This window comes from Cervus canadensis, chromosome 5 (assembly GCF_019320065.1).
Source record: "Cervus canadensis isolate Bull #8, Minnesota chromosome 5, ASM1932006v1, whole genome shotgun sequence".
Lineage (NCBI taxonomy): Eukaryota > Metazoa > Chordata > Mammalia > Artiodactyla > Cervidae > Cervus > Cervus canadensis.
In genome coordinates, this window is record NC_057390.1 from 100203932 (window position 1) to 100223371 (window position 19440).

Here is a 19440-nt window from a genome sequence, read left to right on the forward strand (position 1 = left end):
GCCCGGACCTCCACCCGCCCGTCTTCTCCTTCACGGCTGTCTTACTCCAGGGCTGATCCCTCCTCTTGTGAAATGTGGCAGAACACGGCTGCCTGCAAAGCGGAACGTGAACGCTCCCTCTTGTTCCGCCAGGAGGAGCCGGGGATAAATGCCTGCAGGTGCCCAGGGAGGCCAGAAGCACACGCACCGAACACGTGATGCATATCACGCCTGTGAGTCCATGGGCCGGGCGGCGAGGGGGTGGTTCTCCTTTTAGGAGGTGGTCTTGTACACGTGTCTGGCAGTCTGAGCCTTCCCTCTAACGCACGTGGAGGCCTATTGGTGAGCTCGGCCTCACTCCTTCCAATGGCCTCGGAGGTCCCCGCCCTCATGGGCTCATCAGTGACTGAATCCGTCCTCCTCTCACGCATGTTTGGGTCCAGTTTTCATCAGGACACAGGCTGTTGTGATGAAGCTTCAGGCATCTTTCTTTCCTCTTTTTTTTTTGGCTGAACTGGGCGGCACACGGAATCTTAGTTTCCCACCCAGGGATGGAACCTGAGCCCCAACAGTGAGAGCGTGGAGTCCCAACCACTGGACCATCAGGGGAAATTCGAACCATCTTTCTTAGATAGGTTCTCAGAAGCAGAACTGCTGGGTCAAAGGATTTTTGCGGCAGCCCGCTGCCCCGGTTTTTTATTGCTAATAGGCACAGCTAAATGGTCCTAGCTTGCCATTTTCGAAAAAAAAAAAAAAATTCCCAGAAGATAAAATTTACTTAAAAAAGAAAAACCCAGGGAGTGTTTAGCCAGTCAGACTTCCTCTTGGAAATTCTACCCTGAGAGGTGCTCACCGCTGAGCTTTCCGCCCCGAGTCGATCCCAAAGCAAACCCCCAACTCAGAGCTTAGAGTTGTGTGTCCCAGGGATGAGATGCCGTCCATGTAGTGTCCACGCCCATGTGGTGCGGGCTCACACGCGTGTGTGTGTGTGTGCGCGCGCGTGTAGCACTGGAAGCCAGGGAGCACATGGGGCAGCCCCTCACCCACTGAGACCCTCCTGCTCTTTCTAAGCTGCGGGGCTGAAAATTCAACCTCGGGGCCCCAAAGCTACTCAGCCCTCAACTACACTGAAAACAATCCCCAAGAACATGTGGGTAGACAGACAAAAGTCTGGAAACCCTGTGAGAGAGAGGGTTTACCTGCGGGAGAAAACCCCCCGTTTTAAGGGATCCTCCTGACACCTTAAAATCTGACGCGAGTCCCATGCAGCCCCGCGCCTGTGCTCTCTGCTCGGAGAAGCTGCCAGCCAAACTCTGCCAAGCCCCAGGGTCTGTGTCTCAAAGACTCGGCCCCCTCAAGCCAAAACAGGGGTCTGCATCCCAGCCGCCCCGCCACCCTCCACTGGACTTGAGCCGAGGACGGGGCTGCTCTGTCCACGGCCTGCGTCGGACGCAGGGCATGCCCCAGCCGCCAGGCTCAGGGCAACGTAAGAAGAGCCGGCCGGCCTCTGTGCGTCTTTAGATCAGTGCCCTGAGCTGGCCAGGCAGGCTCTGTGAAGCACTGGTGCCGCGGGGTGGCCGCACGCAGACCACGTACAGACACACGGCCCCCGCCGGTCAGCACAGGGCTTTCCCGAGGCCGTCCTGGCACTGCGCCGCCGCAGACAACAGGGAACAGAGCGCTCAGACACTGAAAGCAGCTGCCGGCTCCAGCCCCGCTGGTCCAGAGCCCAGGACTCAGCAGCAGGCGGATCGGGGCTCATCCCCGGCTACAGAGCCCGGCTGCAGCTCACCACAAGGACAGGCAGCGGGGCTGGGCGGGGAGCGCCGGAGCGCAGGGGAGCCTTTACGTTGCGATACTTCTGTTTTCGGGCTTCAGAGAGGCCCGGAAAAGGGGAGGAGCCGCGTCGGCCCTCAGGTCCTCAGTATCGGGGTGGCTCGCGCAGGTCCGATCCTGTGCAGTCGCAGTTTGGGGGAGGCCAGAGGCGTTCTCAGTGGTCACTTCCTGATCTAGATCCGAACACTGGCTACCCCTGCGGCCAGGCCAGAACCTGGGGGGAAGCCGCGCCCCCACCCCACCGCCCGCCACGCTCACATTCTGTAGCAGGCGGGGGCCGGCAAGTCCCAGACGAGCTCACTGACATCTGAGCCCAGGAGGCCAGACGGGCCTGGACGGAAACCCTGGGGGTTTCTGCTCCCAGCCCGCACCTCCCGTGCGCTCCCTAATATGACAAAGGGTTCCTTCCGGCTTCCGGGGCTTCAGGGTTAACAAGGAGACAGGTGGCCCCAGCGCCACGCTAGTAATGCCCCACCACAGCACGGCAGGGGGCGAGCAGGTCACAGAGAGGACGTGGCCCCTCCTCCCCCGGGGAAGCCCCGCATCACCACGCTTGTGGCCGGGACCTCACAGACACCGGCTGTGCAGAGCAGGTGACTAACCATGTGTCCCAGGCTGGATGGCTCCACGAAAGACGTCCTGGGCACACAGGGGCGCCTGGGGCCCAAGCCCCACACCCAGCCCCCAGGAGGCGGGAGACAGCACAACACCCCCTCCTGTGGGCACCCGCGGTCACGCACCGCGGCCTCTGCAGAGCTGGAAGCTTCCTACAGGTCTCAGTGGACCCTGCATCTTGGCCACGTAGCAGGGACCTGGGCTGTGCCCCGTCCCCAGACCTGAGCGTGAATCCAGCCAGCCTGCCCAGAGCCCACGCTCTGCAACAGAGAGGCCTACCACAGCCAGAGAGCAGAGTCTGCTCTCCACAACTAGGGAAACACCTGCACAGCCAGAAACACGTAAATAAATAAGCAACATAATTTTAAAAAAGGAAGAGCGGCAGAGTTCCAGGATCGGGACCGGTGGGGGTGGGGGGGCGAGGATCTTCCAGATTCCCCAGCGAGCAGCTCTCACGTGCAGACGGGCATGTGAGGCCAGGCAGATGATAGCGATCAGAACACGCCACCCTAAAACAGGCCGCTTCAGCTGAGAACTCACAGATGCGGGGAAGGCCCCCGCCCTCCCCGGACAGCCTAAAAGCAGGCCACATGCTTCCCTTTGCAAAGGTGGTGGGAATTCTCCAGCACCCACCCGCCCGAACCAGGATGACGGGAAAGGGGGGCAGCGCTTATCACTGGAGGTGGGCAGTGGGCACGCAGGTGAGTCTGCATGCAGACCTTCCTGAACCACCCTTATCTTCTGAGTTTCCACCCCCTCCCACCACGTATTTTGTAATCACTTCTCCACAATGTACTGCTTTTTGTTAAAATGGTATATAAGTTCTCAAATCTAACCACTTATCGGGTTTTCACTTCTATATTAAGGCCTCTGTACATGTGAAATTAAGAATATTAATGAGATGATTTATCTCTTCTCCTGTTAAGGTCTTTGTTCAGTTTAAGTTGCAGGTCCAATGGACAAAACCTAAGAGGGTAAAGCTTTCTCCTCTCCTCCCCGGGGATCCTGAGGTCACCCTACCGGCAGGTGGCCGTGTGGGTCCTGACTCTGCATCCAGGGTTCTTTCACAGCTAAGGAGCAGAGAACCAGTAGATCCGGGCACTGAGAAGATGCTGGGCTGTGAGCAGGGATGATCCTTGGAAGAGAACTGGGACCCGAGGGTGGGCAGTGTCAGCTGCTGGAATCAGCCCGTCCCCCTGGGAAGGTGCCCGGGAGGGCCGGGGGGCTGCCGGGGTCCCTTCCAACCCCGAGAACAGCAAGCCGTAGAGCAGGTGATCTCTCTGCCCACCCCACCCTGGTCCCTGTCTCCTGAACCCTGCCTCGAACTCCAGAGAGCTCAGCTCTAAAAGCCCCAGCTTCCAGGGTCAGGAGCCTCCACCCCGCCAAGTGTTTCAGGCACATTTAGATCCTCAGCACCGGAGCAGGGCCCAGCGCCGTGGACACCCGGGGAACGTGCCAGGTGGACACTTGAAGCAACGCCGAGCTGGTGGGAGACGCGGTCTGTGCTATCCGTGGCCCCGGTGGACGGCGTCCCATCCTATGTCCAAGAGAGACCGCTGCTCTCGCTGACGTCTGAACCTAGCCCCACCCCGGGCCCATCCGAGGATGGCTCTGTGAGCAGACACGGCTGTCACCCCGTCTCATGCAGACCTGTGGCGGGAGCTGGGTTAGAGACGGCAGTCCCGGGTCTTAGGTGGGGAGGACGGGCCCTCATTTGCTTGGCTCACTTTTTCAGCTGTAGCCGAGGAGGAAGTGGCATGGATGGGTGGGAAGGCCACCACGGAGCCAGGGCCCCCTACTCTGCCCCCAAAGCCACGGGCTCAGGGAAGCAACACGTGAGACTCCCGCCTGGTGCCCAGTCTGACCCGGCTGCCCTCTCAGGCCGTGCGGCCCCCTGCTCCATCTGCAGGCGGCACCTCACTCCGCCCGGAGCATTGCCCCAAAGCCCCGGCGCCCGACAGCCAAACACCCCCTCAGAAGCAGACCCCAGCCGCATCCTCCCCGAAACCGTGAGGTCCTTGCTCTGCCCCGGGCCGTGTGCCAGGCGTCTCTTAGGTGCAGACACGCTCCCAGGGCCTCTAATCTACAGCCGCGCCCGCTTATTAGCACTGAGTCTGGCCGCGCTCACATCCGCATCCATTAGACCAGCAGGAGAGACAAGAAGGAAAAAGTCAAGGTGGACAAGAAGCCACAGGGCTGCAGTACCCCCAAGCCCCCACGAGGTGTCAGAGCGAAATTTCAGCATCCTGGGCTCAGCCCGCATCTCCCCTGCAGCTGGCGGCAGGGGACGGTCCCTTTGACCCACAGCAAGTTCTCTGGTGTCTGTCGCTTGATTGCTAACAAGGAAGCTGGAGGGAGTGGGAGGACGCCGCGGGCCCGGGAGCCCCAGGCGCCCACGTGTCAGCCCCACTAACGCACGGCCGCGGGGCCAGACCTGTGCACCGCCCCTCCCCCGGAGCCCCCAGGGGTTCACGCCCCAGCTTCTTGCAGAAGTGGCCTGTCCCCAGCTCAGGGCCAGGCAACGGTTCACCCCAAATTCAGAAGAGAGCGGGCGCAGCAGGGGTGGCGTGAGAGGTGACCGGGTCGGGGCAGTTTGGGGAAGGACGTCGGTGTGTTGTGGTCACCCGTGTGTGTGAGGACAAGGCCGGTCCCTTAGTGGGGGGCTAGGGGGACGCCCAGACGAGGCCACCGAGCCCGTGATCCCAGGGGCTGTCCTTACCCTTTCTCCAGGGTCACCCACTTGGCCTGTGGGACCCATCGTTCCTGGAGGTCCTGGGAGACCCTAGAGTTAAACACAAAATCGGGCAGAGTTAAAGATGCAGCCACAGGGCGGTGCCCACCTGCCAGGAGAGGGTGGGCGTGGGGTGGGGAGCGGGGCGAGTGCCCACCCCAGGGCGTCCGCCCCCGATTTCCATGCAGGAGCGTTAAGGGGCCTCCCCGCACCCCGAGGACCTGCCCCACAAGTCACGGGAAATGAAACAGGACACTCACCGCGGGGCCTTCGGGGCCGGGCGGCCCCTCCAGGAGCATGCCCTGGAAGAGACAGGGAGAGCGTCTGAGCTCCCAGGACGGCCTCCCCCCATCCCGAAACGTGGACCTGGCCTCCCGGCCCCAGCCCCGAGCATGGCTCCCGGGCCGGGTGGCCCGGAGGACCACGGCCCAGGCCTCCAGGGCCGCACGCTCCGTCCGGGGACGGGTCTGGAGCGGCTGCCTCTGCTGTGGGGCTGTGGCGGGGGCCACGGTTACGGAGCTCTGAGCGTCTCCAGCCCGACAGCAGCCGGCAGGCTTCCACCAAGGACAGCTTCTGGAGGACAGAGGGGGGCCAGCCCCCGGCCCCAGCGCTGGCCTCCCAACCCTGGGGGCAGCACCCAGGCAGGCCTGGGCGACGGTAGCCCAGGGGGCCGTGGAGCCCAGGCCGAGGGCCCAGTGACGGCGAGACGGCTGCCCGGAGGACAAGAGGAGGAGGGGCCGCAGGCCGAGGCCCCTCGGGGCTGACCACTCAGACAGGCTGCGCTGGGGCCCCAGCCCCTCCCTCCTCCAGCAGGAAACGCCTCCCTCACCTGCAGCAGCCCCTCCCCCGTGGGAAACATAGCCTGGCCCACCGGACGCTCAAACCCTTCCTCCCCCTCCTCCAGCCCCTGCCCCGGCCGAGCCCAGGTCCACGTGGCCTCCCGCCCCCGGCCTCACTGTCTTTCCCCGCAGGTAGGGACAAGGCCTCCTGACTCCATCAGCCCCGCAGCGGAGACGACAGGGGGCCTCGCGTCTCTGCAGCCAGAGCTCCGGGCCGGGGTCTCCCGCCCTCGGGCCTCGGCTCTGGGCCCCTTCCCGGCCTGGGCCTCCTCTCTGCCCCTGACCGCTCAGCACCACGGTCAGGCGGGCCCCAACGTCCTCGGTGCCCCACGCCCACGGCAGGGGTCTGAGGCAACGCACAGCCTCCCGGGGAGGGGCGGACCTCCAGCCCCGGCAGGGGACTCGTGTGCTGAGAACACGGTGGGGTGGGGTCTGCGGTCCCAGGACAGGGGCTTCTGTCCAGCCTTGTTGAGAAGGCTTCGGCTGCACGAAGGGCCTGTGGGTGCCGTGGACCCCTCCTCCCCGTGAAGTCCGGTGGCGGCCGAGACAGGGATGAGAAGGCTGCACACGCTGGCCCGGTGGAGACCTGCATCCTGCTGCCCGGAAGAAAGCCAGCTCGGGCCCTTGTGGGGCCGACCAGTGCCTCCCCCCCAATCCTGGGCTTTCCTTCGAAAGTGAACCTGGAGCTGCTTCCTAGGGGTGAGTGGGCGTGCCCCGGACACGCACCTGGTTGGCACACAGCGGTCAGACACCAGGCCCCTGCAGACCAAGCCCCTCATCCTCCCCACCGGGCTCCCCGGACGCCGGGAGGACGCACCCTGTGTTTGCACCGAGGTGCACTCAGAGGTGTGTGCACACAACTCCCTCCGGCCCGCCTCATCTCTCCGGGCTTTCCTGGCTCCTCTGACAACGGCCGCTGAGCAGGCTCAGAGCTAAACCGGGATTGAGGGAGACAGCCCCGCTGCACTGAGGACACACCATCTCTGTTCTCAGGGAGCCCCCCGGCGGGCGGGCCCTCAGGGGAGGGTCACGGGCCTGGGGAGGGCTGGGGGCCGCGGGATGGGTGGGCCCGACGGGGGGCACCTGCACTTTCCCAGGAGCGGGGAAGGGACCTGCGGCCACCACCCCACCGAGGAGCGCTCCCGAGACACAAAGAGGTGGTCTGCCCGCAGAGCCCCTGGTCCACACCCGCCAGGGCGGGGGGGTCTCAGCCTTAGCGGAGCTCCACACAGCTCTACAGGGAGGTCCGTCCATCTGCTAAGCAGCAGGGCCCAGAAAACCTTCCTTAAACCACAGGAGGAGGCTCGTGCCTGCGACGGGCCTTCCCAAGTGACTCAGGCCCCCGGACGGGGAGACACCGGGTCCTCCTGGAGCACCAGGTCTCATTGACCTGAGTCCGCCTCCACCCCGGGGGGTCCTGTCCTTTCAAGGAGCACTGGTGATGCTGACCCGTGACAGCGGGTACCGGATCCGAGTGGGAAACAGCTCTGGGGGGAACTGTCCCTGAGACGGATGGATGGAGAGAGAGGAGCTGGTTCCAAGAGCTCCGTGGACAGCGAGTCACACGCCCCGGAGGGAGGTCACTGGGGCAGGTGGGGGACAGCAAGCGGCCCCTCGACCTCCACGGGCCAGGATGTGTCAAGACCATGTCCACTGCCTCCCAGGGCTCAGCCCTCTGTTTATGGGGAGCTAAGACTTGAGGACAGCCAGCGATGCTCCAGGTTGAGATGTTCCAACTGTTTACATGACGCCCGGGGGGACTGGCCCCACCCCACAAGTACTCTGATCAGGCTGGGGGCTGGGCTGGAGAGAAGGACATGGCCAGAGCACGTCCAGATGGCCCCCCGGACGAGGCTGGACCGGACTTCCTGAAGACACGCTTTCTGTGTCAGATCCCCTCTCTGTTCTCAGCCTGCGTCTCCACCTGCCCTCTGCAGTACAGCCTGGCAGCTGGACGCCCCGCGCCCCCCTCACCAGCATCCAGCCGGACCTGGACGCTACGGCCCTCGAACAGGGTCGGCCCATTCCGGGGGACGGGCAAACAGGACGCTCGTCCGGACCGAGATGCCGGCCAGGCCCTCCCAGAGTTGGACGTCCTGGGTCAGGGTGCTTCATGTCGCTGAGCAAGGGGCTACCTGTCCTCGGGCGCCTACCCTGGTGCCCTGTCCCTTCCCCTGCACCCCATCCCTCACCCCAGACAAGCCCTGTCTCCCTTGGACCCTTGGGGAGCACCGGAAAGGGGGTGTCCTGAGCCTGAGAACAGGATGTGTGTGCCCAGTGGCAGCAGCCCCGCGGGACCTGGGTCAGGCCAGGGGCGAGGGGAGCAGAGAGCATGACCGTCACCCAGTCCCTCGTCCTGACGCCCCAGCCACGGGTTTCTGGTGCCTCTAAGGGGTCGAGGCTCCAAAAGAACCTTCCCAATTCCATGGGAACTGGACGGGAGGACCGCCTCAGTTCTCATGCCAGGCGCCCCGGGATAAGGGGGGGCCCTGGAGTCTCCACTGGAGTCACGCCCTGGGATCAGGCACCAGGAACCGGGTGCTGGCGGCGGAGGCCAGAGCCCCGGGCGCCAGGCTGGTGACCCTCGGGAGACAGGACGCGGGCCTCCTCCCTCTGCTTTTGGAGGATGTGGCAGGACTGGACTTTGGCAGCCAGCCCCCGCCCCCTGCTCCCACGTCCAGAGCGGCCTCCCGGCCCCCGAGGCCGCGCCCCCCACGTGCGGCTGCAGGGCACCCCTCCTCCTCCCTCTGATCACGTGGCACCTTGCCCGCCCCGGGTCAGGGCAGAGGCCTTAGGCCACAGGGTGGGCCCGGGTGCTCCCAGCCAGGCGTGGCTCCCTGAGGGCAGAGAACGTGGGACCCCGCGAACACCCACAATCCCATGAGGGGCACACGGAACTTCTCCCCAAGGTTAAGGCGTTATCAACGGTCATTTTGTTCCTTGCCTCCGGCCCCGTCGCCAGGTACAGGGCAGTTTTACTCAATGGGAGTTTGGGCGTGGAGCTGTTTTATTAAATCCCCTGGAGGCGGCTGAAAACCAAGCTTGCCTGTTTCACCAGCTGGAGGCAGAATCAGGTCCTCCCCGCCCACGATGGACCGACCGGCAGCTCCCGGCCCCACTCGGCCCTCCCTGGGGCTCCCTCCTTCCCAGAGCCGAGTCTCCTTCTGAGCTGGACTGGGTGTGCGGTGATGGTGACGTGTCTGGATCTTGGGCGCGCGGCACCAAGGGCCCTGACCCATCTGAGTCTCAGCAGACACTCCCATAGTCAAGGTCCAGAACCTTCTCCTGCCCAGGGATTTTTCAAAGCAGCACGCAGCATCCGTGAGGTCACGTGGCTCCTCATGGTGGCCCGGGGCACAGAGGTGCAGGGGTCCCCTGGGTCCCCTGGGAGCAGAGTAGGGTCCCCATCCTACCTAACCCACCACAAGCCCCCAAAATGTGACCCCTGGCCCTGCTAGTTCCAGAGACAGAATAAGAAAGCATCTTACCGGTTCAATGATGGCAGGTTCTCCTTTTTGACCTTTCTCACCCCGAGGCCCTCCGATCTGGGGTTCATGAGATGCAGAGAGAGAAGGGGGGAGGAGGAAGAAGGCACAGGTTACACCAGATCCACACGGCTGATGAGGCGGGGGTCCCACCCAAGGCCCAGGGAGGCGCCCCCCGCGGCCGCTCACCCCCTCATAAATGGTGTCCTGGTTGGCGGGCATGCCTGGCCCGATCTCCGAGGGGGAGATGGTGGGGTCGTAGTATGGGTCGTAGTAGCTCTCGTCCAGGTTCTTGATGGTTTCTTCCGTGAACTCTCCCTCCAGATCGTCCATCCCCTCCTCCGGAGGCGGGGCCGGCTAGGGGGAGGGCAGCAGTGGTCAGCCGAAGGACGCCAGGTAGCAGGCAGACCCAGGCCCCCGGCCTCGGGGCCCGAAGGACCGCGGCCTCTCCGGTCACAGAACACGGGGAGCCTGGGGGCTCACTTGCTGGAAGGCACTGTCTCCCTCTCATAAAGGGGAAACTCATCCCAAACCCCTACGATGCCGTGCGAACCAGAGCCGCCCAGAGACAGCTGTGCCCCACCAGACTGCCCTGTGCACTTGGGGAACCCCAGCCATCAGGGGCTCCGCCTCAGGCCCTGGGCCTCGGGGTAAGACGTCCATGATCCCATGCCTGCTGGCAGAGGGGCCTGAGCCCACCACAGCCCCGTGTGTGAGCCCTCTGGCCATCCAGAACTCAGCATCACACAGTGGCTATTTCCAAGCATCCGCTATGTGCCCTGGCCGCGCCAAACCCCTCTTCAACCTGGAAACTAGGCAACGACCCCAAGGGGCGGGCCTCACGGGCACCAGGTTGTCAGTGAGATCGCTGGTTTCTTTCGAGACGGGGACATCACCGTCCAAGGTCAGTCACTGGCAGAGATTTCAAGTCGGGTGGTGTCTCGTCTGCTCGTCCGACCCCCAGCTCAGGGGCCTGTCCCCCTCCCAGCCCACAGACAGGAGCAAGCCTGCAAACAGTTGTGACCTCATCCATCTCCACCCGAACCCTGCGAGACTTGGAGGCCGGGCTCCATTCTACACTGAGATCCACCCAGCAAGTTGGCGATTCTAAACTCGAGGGGCCCCGGGGAGCATCTAACACGCCCAGCTGCCAAGGGCCAGGTGTGGTGGGGCGGGGGACAGGGCTGCCGCCCCCGGACTGCAGGTGAGGGGCAGAGAAGGGGGAGCCCAGGCGTCCAGCCCCCGCCCGGGGCCAAGCCCGCTCGCAGGGAAGCAATTACGTTGGAGCCGTTGGAGGTGAGGACCGTGCTGGTGGGCACCTCGGCCCGGGCGCCCTGGTCGGGGCTCTGGTCAGGGTTCTGGTCGGGGTTCTCGTCGGGGTTCTCGTCTGGGTTCTCGATGCCTTCGCCGTAGCCGAAGTCCTCGTAAGGGGGTGGCGTGTAGTAGTCCTCGCTGGGCACGTAGTCGTACTCCCCGATGCCGGGGTCCTCCTCCTCCTTCCCGGGGCCCACGGTGGTGTCGGGCGCCGAAGGGGCTTCCGTCGGGGGCTGGGTCAGCTCCTGAGAGCCGGGCACAGACACGCAGGGTTAGGGGGAGGCCAGCGTGGCGGGACCAGGTCTGGGGTTTCCTCCGAGGCTGGAGAGGGAGGCAGACCCATCGGTCAGCTGGACCCTGTGGACTGGGGCGCAGGGGCCCCTCGGCCCAAGGGAGGCAGCGCAGCCCCAGGCCGGGCTGTGCACAACAAAACCCAGGATTGCACACCCGGACAGGTAGAGCTGTCTCACAGTTTCTTAAAACAAGAGAACGGGGAATTCCCTGGCGGTCCAGTGGTTAAGCCTCCACGCTCTTACTGCTGAGGGCCTGGGTTCAACCCCTGGTAGGGGAACTAAGGTCCCGCAGGCCACGGGGCAGCCAAAAACAAGAGGAAGAGACGCCCCCAGATTCTGAGAGCCACACAGGCCAGTGTCCCGGGCTGTCTGTGGGGAGGGGACCATGCTCCATCCTATCCACGTCCCCCCGCGTCCCGCTCACTGTGGGAAGCCCTCTGCCCCACACTCCCCTTGAGGACAAAGCGCACATGGTCCCGTGGTCCCTCATTTTCCTGCCAAGCTCCTGCCCACACCACGCCCGGTCTCCACATGTTACCAAACAGCCCCCCGATTCTCACCGAGGCCTCCTTATCCCCCTCTCCTGACCCAGGGGCCAAACGTCAGCCAGCCCTCCACCCCGCACCATGGCCCCCAGGGACCAGCACCCCACCCTGCCCCACGGCCCGCAGGGGTCACCCCCCCACCCTGCCCCAAGGCCCCCAGGGACCACCCTGCCACCCTGCCCCACGAACCCCAGGGGCCACCTCCCCCACCCTGCCCCACGGGCCCCAGGGACACCCTGACACCCAGCATCACAGCCCCCAGGGACACCCCACACCCCGCACCATGGCCCCCAAGGACCACCCCCCACCCCACACCATGGGTCCCAAGGACAACCCCCCAAACACATCATGGCCCCCAGGGACCACCCCCACACACATCATGGCCCCCAGGGACCACCCCCACACCCTGCCCCATGGCCCCCAGGGACATCCCCACACCCTGCCCCACGGCCCCCAGGGACACCCCCACACCCCGGCACACGCCCCAGGACCACCCCCACCCGCCCACGGCCCAGGACACCCCAACCCCGCACCACGGCCCCCAGGGACACCCCCACACCCCGCACCATGGCCCCCAGGGACACCCCACACCCCGCACCACGGCCCCCAGGGACCGGACCTCGGCCACCTCCGTGGTCTCTCGAGCCGCCTCCACGGGTGTCTTGGTGGGGACGGGGTCCTTGCCCGTGTCGTCCGTGTCCTCGTAGTAGGGGTACTCGTAGTAGTAGGTGTCCCCTTCGTTGTCTCCGTCGGGGTACTGAGAGCACACGGGGCCGCGTGAGGAGGGCGGGAGCCCCCACCCCGCCGGGACACCAGCCCGCGTCTCCCTCCCCCGCGGGCTCAGCCGGTAAGAGTGGGCCCCAAAGGCTGTGCCCAACGCCAAGCGCCAACCCTGAGGGCCTGACAGACACCCCCGTGCCCAGCTCTGGGGCGCAGAGTCAGCCCCGGGGAGCAGAGTCAGCCCCGGGGGGCGTCCTGGGGAGGGAACAGGGCCCCGTGCCCTCTGAAAGGCCTGATGTTCTGACCTTGAGCGCCCGAGGGCCGAGACTACCAGCCGGACCACGGGCTCTGCTGGCCATGCTGCTGCCGCCCGGGGGCCCCTGACCTCCAAGGAAGGCCCAGACCACAGGGGAGGGACTTCCCGGAGGACGACACAGTGGGCACCGCCCGCTGTGTGGGGGGGAACCTGGGGGTGGCCGGGAGGCCTTGGCTGCAGGGACCCAGATGGGAGCACTATCCACCCGGTTCTCAGGGTGGGGGGAGATCCCCTGAGGGGGAAACGGCAACCCACTCCAGTGTTCTCGCCTGGGAAAACCTCAGGGTCAGAGAAACCTGGCGGGCTCTCATCCAGAGGGCGGGAAAGAGTCAGACACGGCTCAGTGACTGAATCCAAGACCCCGGGGCTTCATGGAGCGCCCCCTTGTCTCCTGCCTGCTCGTGAGAGAAGGGGCGCTCAGTGGAGAAGTAACCGGCAGACCCGAATTTTACTTAAAGGAAACAGGAGTCAAATCCGAGCAGGGAGGGCAGAGGATTTGAAAATGGTGCACAGAACTGAAAATCAAGTCAGCTGGGGCGCTGCTGGACTGTGGGGGTGGGTGGACGGGCGGGCTGACCCCGGTCGGCAGATGGCGGCATCAGACCCATTCCGGGAGCGCTCGGGACGAGGCTGGCCCTCGGGGTCCCTGCTGCTCTGGGGGTCAGAGCACCCATCTCTGTGCTGGGACAGCGTGGAGCCGCGCCTGTCCCGCAAGCTCCAGACGGCCCCCAAGGGCACCTGCAGCGTCTCCGCTCGCTCAGCGCCCGCCCCAGTGTTGAGTCAGGCTCCGGCTCTCCTGACCCAGAAACTGGTGTGAGAGGCTCTTGACCAACGTCCTCCGTGACTCAGTCGCTTCAGAGCACGGGGAGCTTCGTAAAGCGAGTCAGGGATCTACTTTGTCCCCAGGACCGATTGTCATCTCACCCATTGGGCTTATTTGAAACGGGGGTCCCATGGCCTCTGTGTCCCCCACCCCCGCCCCTCCCAGAAGGTCTGGCCGCAGCCCCCACTGGGACTCACGTATTCATCGGGGTTGGGGTCCTGGGACTGGGGTTTGTCGGGGGCGGCGGCGTCACAGTCAGGGCTGTAGTGCTCGCAGTAATCGTAGGCCGCCCGGTGGTCCGAGACGAGCAGCAGCTGCTGGATGTCTCCCTGGGGGAGGAGGAAAGCTCTGAGCAGGGGGCACAGAGGGAGCCCGCTGGGCACCCAGAGGACCGCCTGACAGCTGAGAGCTGGTCCTCAGGGCCAGACCTGCGGGGGAGCTGCCTCACCCAAGCCACCCACCCATCCAACCACCCAACCATCCACCCATCCAACCACCCATCCACCCACCCATCCACCTGTCCATCCACTCATCTGTCCATCCATCCACCCACTCATCCACCCACCCAACTATCCACCCATCCAACCACCCATCCACCCACCCATCCACCTGTCCATCCACTCATCTATCCATCCATCCAACCACCCATCAACCCACCCATCCACCCACCCACCCGCCCACTGACCCATTCATCCACTCATCACACACCTCATCAGGTGCCAGTTGTGGCCCCGCCCCCCCAATGTCCAGCTCTGCCTCTGGCGATGCGCACGGATGGCCCCTCCCCGTGAACACCACTGACCACAGCCTAGCTGCAGCATCCCCGGGCTCGGCCCACACCTGCTCTGCGTTCCCGCCACCGGGGAGAGCAGGCGTGCAGGGTGAGCTGCCTGCTGCTGTCCCAGCCCCGGGGCCCATAAGAGCCCCACCCGCCCACAGCTCAGCACGACCCGCCCTGCACCAGGGCCAGAGCCTGCCCTCTGCAAACCCACTCTTCCCTCGTCTCCCTCTGCCGGCAGAGCCGCCAACCCTGCCCGCCCCCCTCTTCTCTGTTCTGATGTCAGGGGCTCCCGGCCCTCACTTTAAATTCTCCATCCAATGAGAACCATATGACAGAGCAGTGAGTCAAAGCCACAAGTTTTTATTAAACAATATGACTTCTACTTCAAATCTCATCCAATTCAAATAAAACATCTTCCCTGCGACTGGCAGCTTGACATCTGAATGCATGTGCGCTAAGTCGCTGCAGTCGTGTCTGACTCTTTGTGACCCTACGGACTGTAGCCCACCCCCGGCTCCCCTGTCTAGGCAAGAATTCTGGAGTGGGTGGCCACGCCCTCCTCCAGGGCGTCTTCCCCACCCAGGGAAGGAACCCATGTCTCTCTCGTCTCCCGCTTTGGAAGGTGTGTCCTTTACCACTAGCATCACCTGGGAATATATGCTCTGCAAATGAAGCTACCGGAAAAAAGAGGCTCAGGGCCTTTGGGGGCGCAGCCGTGACTGTGGGCAGAGGGTGCGCCCATTGATGGAGCAACCGGTACACTCGTCACAGTTCCTGTCTCCCTGGAAAGCCCCGGTCCCGGAGCTGCAGACGTGGCCTGAGCATCTCTGTGTCCCAAGGCACCTGGCCCGGGACCCGGGCTCGCAGATCCCGCACCAGGGGGTGAGCAAGGCCAGGGGCTCAGCCGTCCACACCCACACACAGGCCCAGCCAGACAGAGACGTCTCCGCTCACCCCAGGCCCTGGGACGCTCCTGCTGACCCGGCTCGCGGCCAGGCCTGTCCCCACCCTGCCCACTCCCTCCCCAGGTGGCGGCAGTGACCACGTGACCAGTCAAGGCCCCCCCCAGCATGAAGCCGCCTTCCTTTCCGGCACCCACCCTCCCCTGCAAATGCCCGTATGTGTTGAAAAATCATTTTCCTCGCCAAATCTTTGGATGGGTTTTCACGCTTGTTCTGTGGGCATGTCCCTCAGAGGGTGGGGGTCTACCATCCGCCCCTTGGGGTCTTCATGGCAGCTCTGGTGGGAGATGCCAGGGGCCCCCAGCCGCAGCCCCTCGGGGCCTTGAGTGTCAGCAGGACAGCCCCCCTCCGCTGGCCTCCAGGGCTCCCTCGCCCCTCTTGGCCTCTCCACGGAGGGGCCCGGGGTCTTCAGCAGGTTTTAACATCGGGCTGCCCCTGAAGATGTTAGTTGAGAAAGAGTTTATAGGGTTTTCTGAGAAAGTCAAGTCCCCAGTGCAGTAAACCTGTCTCATTTCCCAGACGGAATCTGAGGTCAGTGGGGGTGGGTCCCCTGGGCCTCCACAGTAGATGAGCCCAAGAGCCCCAAATCCGGGGAACGCTGGCCCCGTGACGGGGTCCACCCTGTGCCCGGCCACGGCTGGGCGCCCCCCCCACACACATCTCTCCTGAACCTCACCACAGTCCCAATTACCGACGGGGAAACGGCGGCTGGGGGGTCGAACCAGGAAGGTCGCGCCGCATAGCTCCTCGCCCAGTGACTCTGGCGCTGTCTCGCCCTGGAGCAGGGTCTTGGCCCCCTCATCCCTGATGCCGCAAGCACTCACCAGGGGTCCCCGCTGGGCCACCTCTGCCCCGCTGAAGTCCCCGCGGTGATGGGGGTGGGGTTCTGACCCTTACTGACACTCACTACCCCCTCCTGCACGCCCGTCCCCCCGCAGCCGTCCCGCAGAGCCCGGAGCAGCTGTGCGCACCCCACACCACAAGCTAATGAGCGAATCCCGCCCACCCGCTCCCTCTCCAGCCCGTGAGCCTCCAGCAGCAGCATTTCCCTCTGGGACCCCCAGGGGCACGGGCCCCGCTGCACCCCCTGACAGGGCCCCCTGGTTCCCACAGACCTCAGGAGCCATGAGGCCAGTGCGGCCCAGCCCAGAGCAGGCAGCTGACCTCCGGGGGGAGTGGGGCTGCGACTGCGTCTCCTCCGTCAGCAACAGCCCAGCCCAAGCTGCAGCATAGACCCCCCACCCAGTCCTGATGCCCCGCCCAGGCCCAGTGGGGATGGAATTCCCCACAGTGCCCACCGGGAGCTGCTGCCCCTCCTGGCCCCAGCCCGGTGCCCCAGCATCCCCCCGAGGAAGCTGGCTCTCCTTCTCCCAGCCCCACGTCACAGGTGCACCCACCGAGGCTCGGACGGGTCACTCCAACAAGGGCACGAGCCACTCAGAGCAGCCTGGTCTCCTTGGAGCCAAGTGGCGAGTCCCACACCTGTGCCAACCTAGGTCTCCAGCGCCTGTAAACAACACTGCCGCCCCTTCCAGGCGGCCCTCCACGGGGCAGGTGCCCGCCCCGCCCGCCTCACGGAGACGGGTGACACCAGTGGCCACACCTCCGATGCCAGGCCACACCCTTTAACCTCCCCGTCTAGCTCTAAGTGCCGCGCCCTGCGCTGGGCATGTCAACTGCCCAGAGAGGCAGGGGGGCCGCGGCCGTCACTGCCTCCCTTGCGCTGACGGAGGCCAGGGCTTTCTCCTTTCACGCACTGTGTTTCTGCCCCACCAGGTCAGTGGAGCTCTGCAGAGGCCCTAGGAGCTTCTGCAGCGACCTGGCAGTCATCGTGGCCATTCCACGCCCCGCACAGCCCCAATGCCCAGGGTGGCTGTCGGCCGTCTGTCTCCTAGCCGAGGGCAGGCCGGGCGGCCCACGAGGCCCGGGTCACTGGCACACACAGGACGCGTGCGTCCTTGGCTGAGCCGGGTGTTTTTGCTGAGGGGATCAGTTCTGCCTTTTCCCATAATGAGATTTTATCCAAGCTGCGCCCTGCTGTGAGCTGAGGAAATTGCAAAGTTTCCGTTGGAGAGCTCTACAACCCCAAGGGCGCTGGAGTCGAGCAGCGTCTTGGCCCAGACCGGGGAGGCCCTGCTCCTCACGTCCTCGCTGGCTCCCAGCTCCCTCCCTCCCTCCCTGCCACCTCATCCTGCAATCCCCTCCCTTTCAATAAAAGCCACGGCCCCCAGGGCCCGCCAGGCACCCAGAGCCTCCTTGGCCAAACGAGACGGGTCCCGGGGCTCCAGCCGCGCACTTGGCTTCTCCTGTGGCTCTTGCAGCTGATTTTAGCCGGAGCGCTTCACACGTGTGCAGGGAGACGCGGTCACTCGAGAGGACGGATGGACACCTCTTTCTGAGGCCGCAGGAGGGCTGAGCTGCCCACAGAGCGATAGCAGGAGAGAAGCACTGGCCAGCAGTTCCGGCCACAAGTCTGGCCTGAGCGAGGGCAGCCCCGCCCGAGTCCACTTCCGAGCAAGAGAGGTGCGGCAGGCATGCGTGTGCATGGGGCGGCAGGCACACGGGGCCCCTGCCCACCCCGCGGAGCGCCCCTCCTCAGGGGAGCCTGCTTTGTCTGACACGCGGGACTGGCCCAGGGGACACAGGGCAGGCAGGGGCTTCGGCGAGTCACCTACTTGATGTCCTGGGAGACTTTCCACAAAAAAGGCCTCCCGAGAGCCGTCCTCCTGCTCAGGCTCTCCTCGCCCCAACAACAAGTCACACTTTACATCCTGCTGGGACAGTTTTCATCCCGGGTCACACAATGGAAAAGGAAGGGCCCCAAGCCAGATGGGCTCTCAACAATTCTTTCCATGGTCTTCGCAGCATCCTTGGAGTGAGAGAACTGGACAGCATTCAGGTGAGCAGTGGTGAAGAACTATTTTCCTGTGGTTGGAAACCACTTCCTGCTGCCCCCAGGCCCGGGCTGGTCCAGCCCGTGACCTCCCCACTGCATGGCCACCCCGGCTGCAGGCCAGGTCTCACCTGTGCCCCCTGGAGTCTCCACAAAGGGGCGGGGGGCAGGGGCGGCAGGGAATGGTCAAGACCCAGCGTCCTCGAACCCTGAAACTGGCTGCAGTGACTATAGGGTCAGCTCTGTGAACTCAGAGCGGGGACACTTCATCCCCAGACCAGGGGCAGGACAGCAGAACCGGGGCAGGGGCCAGGCTGGCTCACGCGCCCATCTGACTCTGCAAAGGCGGGGGCTCATGTCCTCTCCCCGCCAGCTACATCAGGTGAGCAGCCCAGCCTGGCTGGCACACGAGGAAAGCGGGCCCGTCCTTCCCTTCTCTGGACCCTCAGGGCAGCAAGCCTGTGGGCACTGGGCTGACCACACGGTGGGGACACACGTGCCATGACAAGCTCCACAGAGGAAGAAGCACGCACCTGGGCACCCAGCACAGAGGGGCGAGGCAGTGACCACAGGTGCCTGGGCACAGTACTCCCCTCCTCACCAGCTGTGTGGCCTTAAGCATGTCGCTGACTCTCTGCAGGCCGCCACAGGTGCGTTTGCAAAGCGGGTAATAAGATCCACCTCACATTAGTGTCCTGGGGACCAAGTGTGATGGAACATGCAGGATGCTGAGCAGGACTGGCACCTGATGAGGCCTAGACAAAGTGTGACGGTCATCACCACCATCATCACCATCACCACCATCACCATCATCATCATCACCATCACCACCATCACCATCACCACCATCACCATCATCACCACCATCAATACCACCACCACCACCACCACCACCACCATCACCACCATCACCACCACCATCACCACCACCATCACCACCATCACCACCACCACCATCACCATCACCATCATCACCACCATCACCACCACCACCATCACCACCATCACCATCACCACCATCACAATCACCACCATCACCATCACCACCATCATCACCATCCACCCACCCACCATCACTCACCACCATCATCGACCATCACCACCACCACTCCACCATCACATCACCACCACCACCACACCATCATCAACCAACATCACCACCATCACCATCACCATCACCACCATCACCACCATCACCACCATCGATCACCACCCATCACCATCACCATCCATCAGCGCACCCATCACCGATCACACCACCACCACCACCACCATTCACCGATCACCACCATCCCATCATCACCACCA

At 64.3% G+C, this 19440-nt stretch overlaps 1 protein-coding gene across 1 annotated transcript in view; it reads left to right on the plus strand.

Moving 5' to 3' along the window:
- The window catches only part of LOC122442539 (collagen alpha-1(V) chain), a 156435-nt gene that overhangs the window by 50780 nt on the left and 86215 nt on the right, over nucleotides 1–19440 (plus strand). Inside the window, exons 6-32 of the mRNA XM_043470391.1 lie at nucleotides 1249–1465; nucleotides 1567–1924; nucleotides 2430–2616; nucleotides 3077–3131; nucleotides 3635–3692; nucleotides 3890–4043; nucleotides 4312–4439; nucleotides 4705–4829; nucleotides 5546–5910; nucleotides 6133–6420; nucleotides 6531–6699; nucleotides 7380–7474; nucleotides 7938–8100; nucleotides 8525–8716; nucleotides 9810–10135; nucleotides 10302–10389; nucleotides 10690–10834; nucleotides 12062–12302; nucleotides 13263–13452; nucleotides 13662–13908; nucleotides 14247–14377; nucleotides 15306–15394; nucleotides 16178–16263; nucleotides 16334–16439; nucleotides 16775–16906; nucleotides 17595–17762; nucleotides 18773–18782. Of these exons, the coding sequence (XP_043326326.1) occupies nucleotides 1249–1465; nucleotides 1567–1924; nucleotides 2430–2616; nucleotides 3077–3131; nucleotides 3635–3692; nucleotides 3890–4043; nucleotides 4312–4439; nucleotides 4705–4829; nucleotides 5546–5910; nucleotides 6133–6420; nucleotides 6531–6699; nucleotides 7380–7474; nucleotides 7938–8100; nucleotides 8525–8716; nucleotides 9810–10135; nucleotides 10302–10389; nucleotides 10690–10834; nucleotides 12062–12302; nucleotides 13263–13452; nucleotides 13662–13908; nucleotides 14247–14377; nucleotides 15306–15394; nucleotides 16178–16263; nucleotides 16334–16439; nucleotides 16775–16906; nucleotides 17595–17762; nucleotides 18773–18782 (4513 nt within the window). The remainder of the gene's footprint in view (nucleotides 1–1248; nucleotides 1466–1566; nucleotides 1925–2429; nucleotides 2617–3076; nucleotides 3132–3634; nucleotides 3693–3889; nucleotides 4044–4311; nucleotides 4440–4704; nucleotides 4830–5545; nucleotides 5911–6132; nucleotides 6421–6530; nucleotides 6700–7379; nucleotides 7475–7937; nucleotides 8101–8524; nucleotides 8717–9809; nucleotides 10136–10301; nucleotides 10390–10689; nucleotides 10835–12061; nucleotides 12303–13262; nucleotides 13453–13661; nucleotides 13909–14246; nucleotides 14378–15305; nucleotides 15395–16177; nucleotides 16264–16333; nucleotides 16440–16774; nucleotides 16907–17594; nucleotides 17763–18772; nucleotides 18783–19440) is intronic.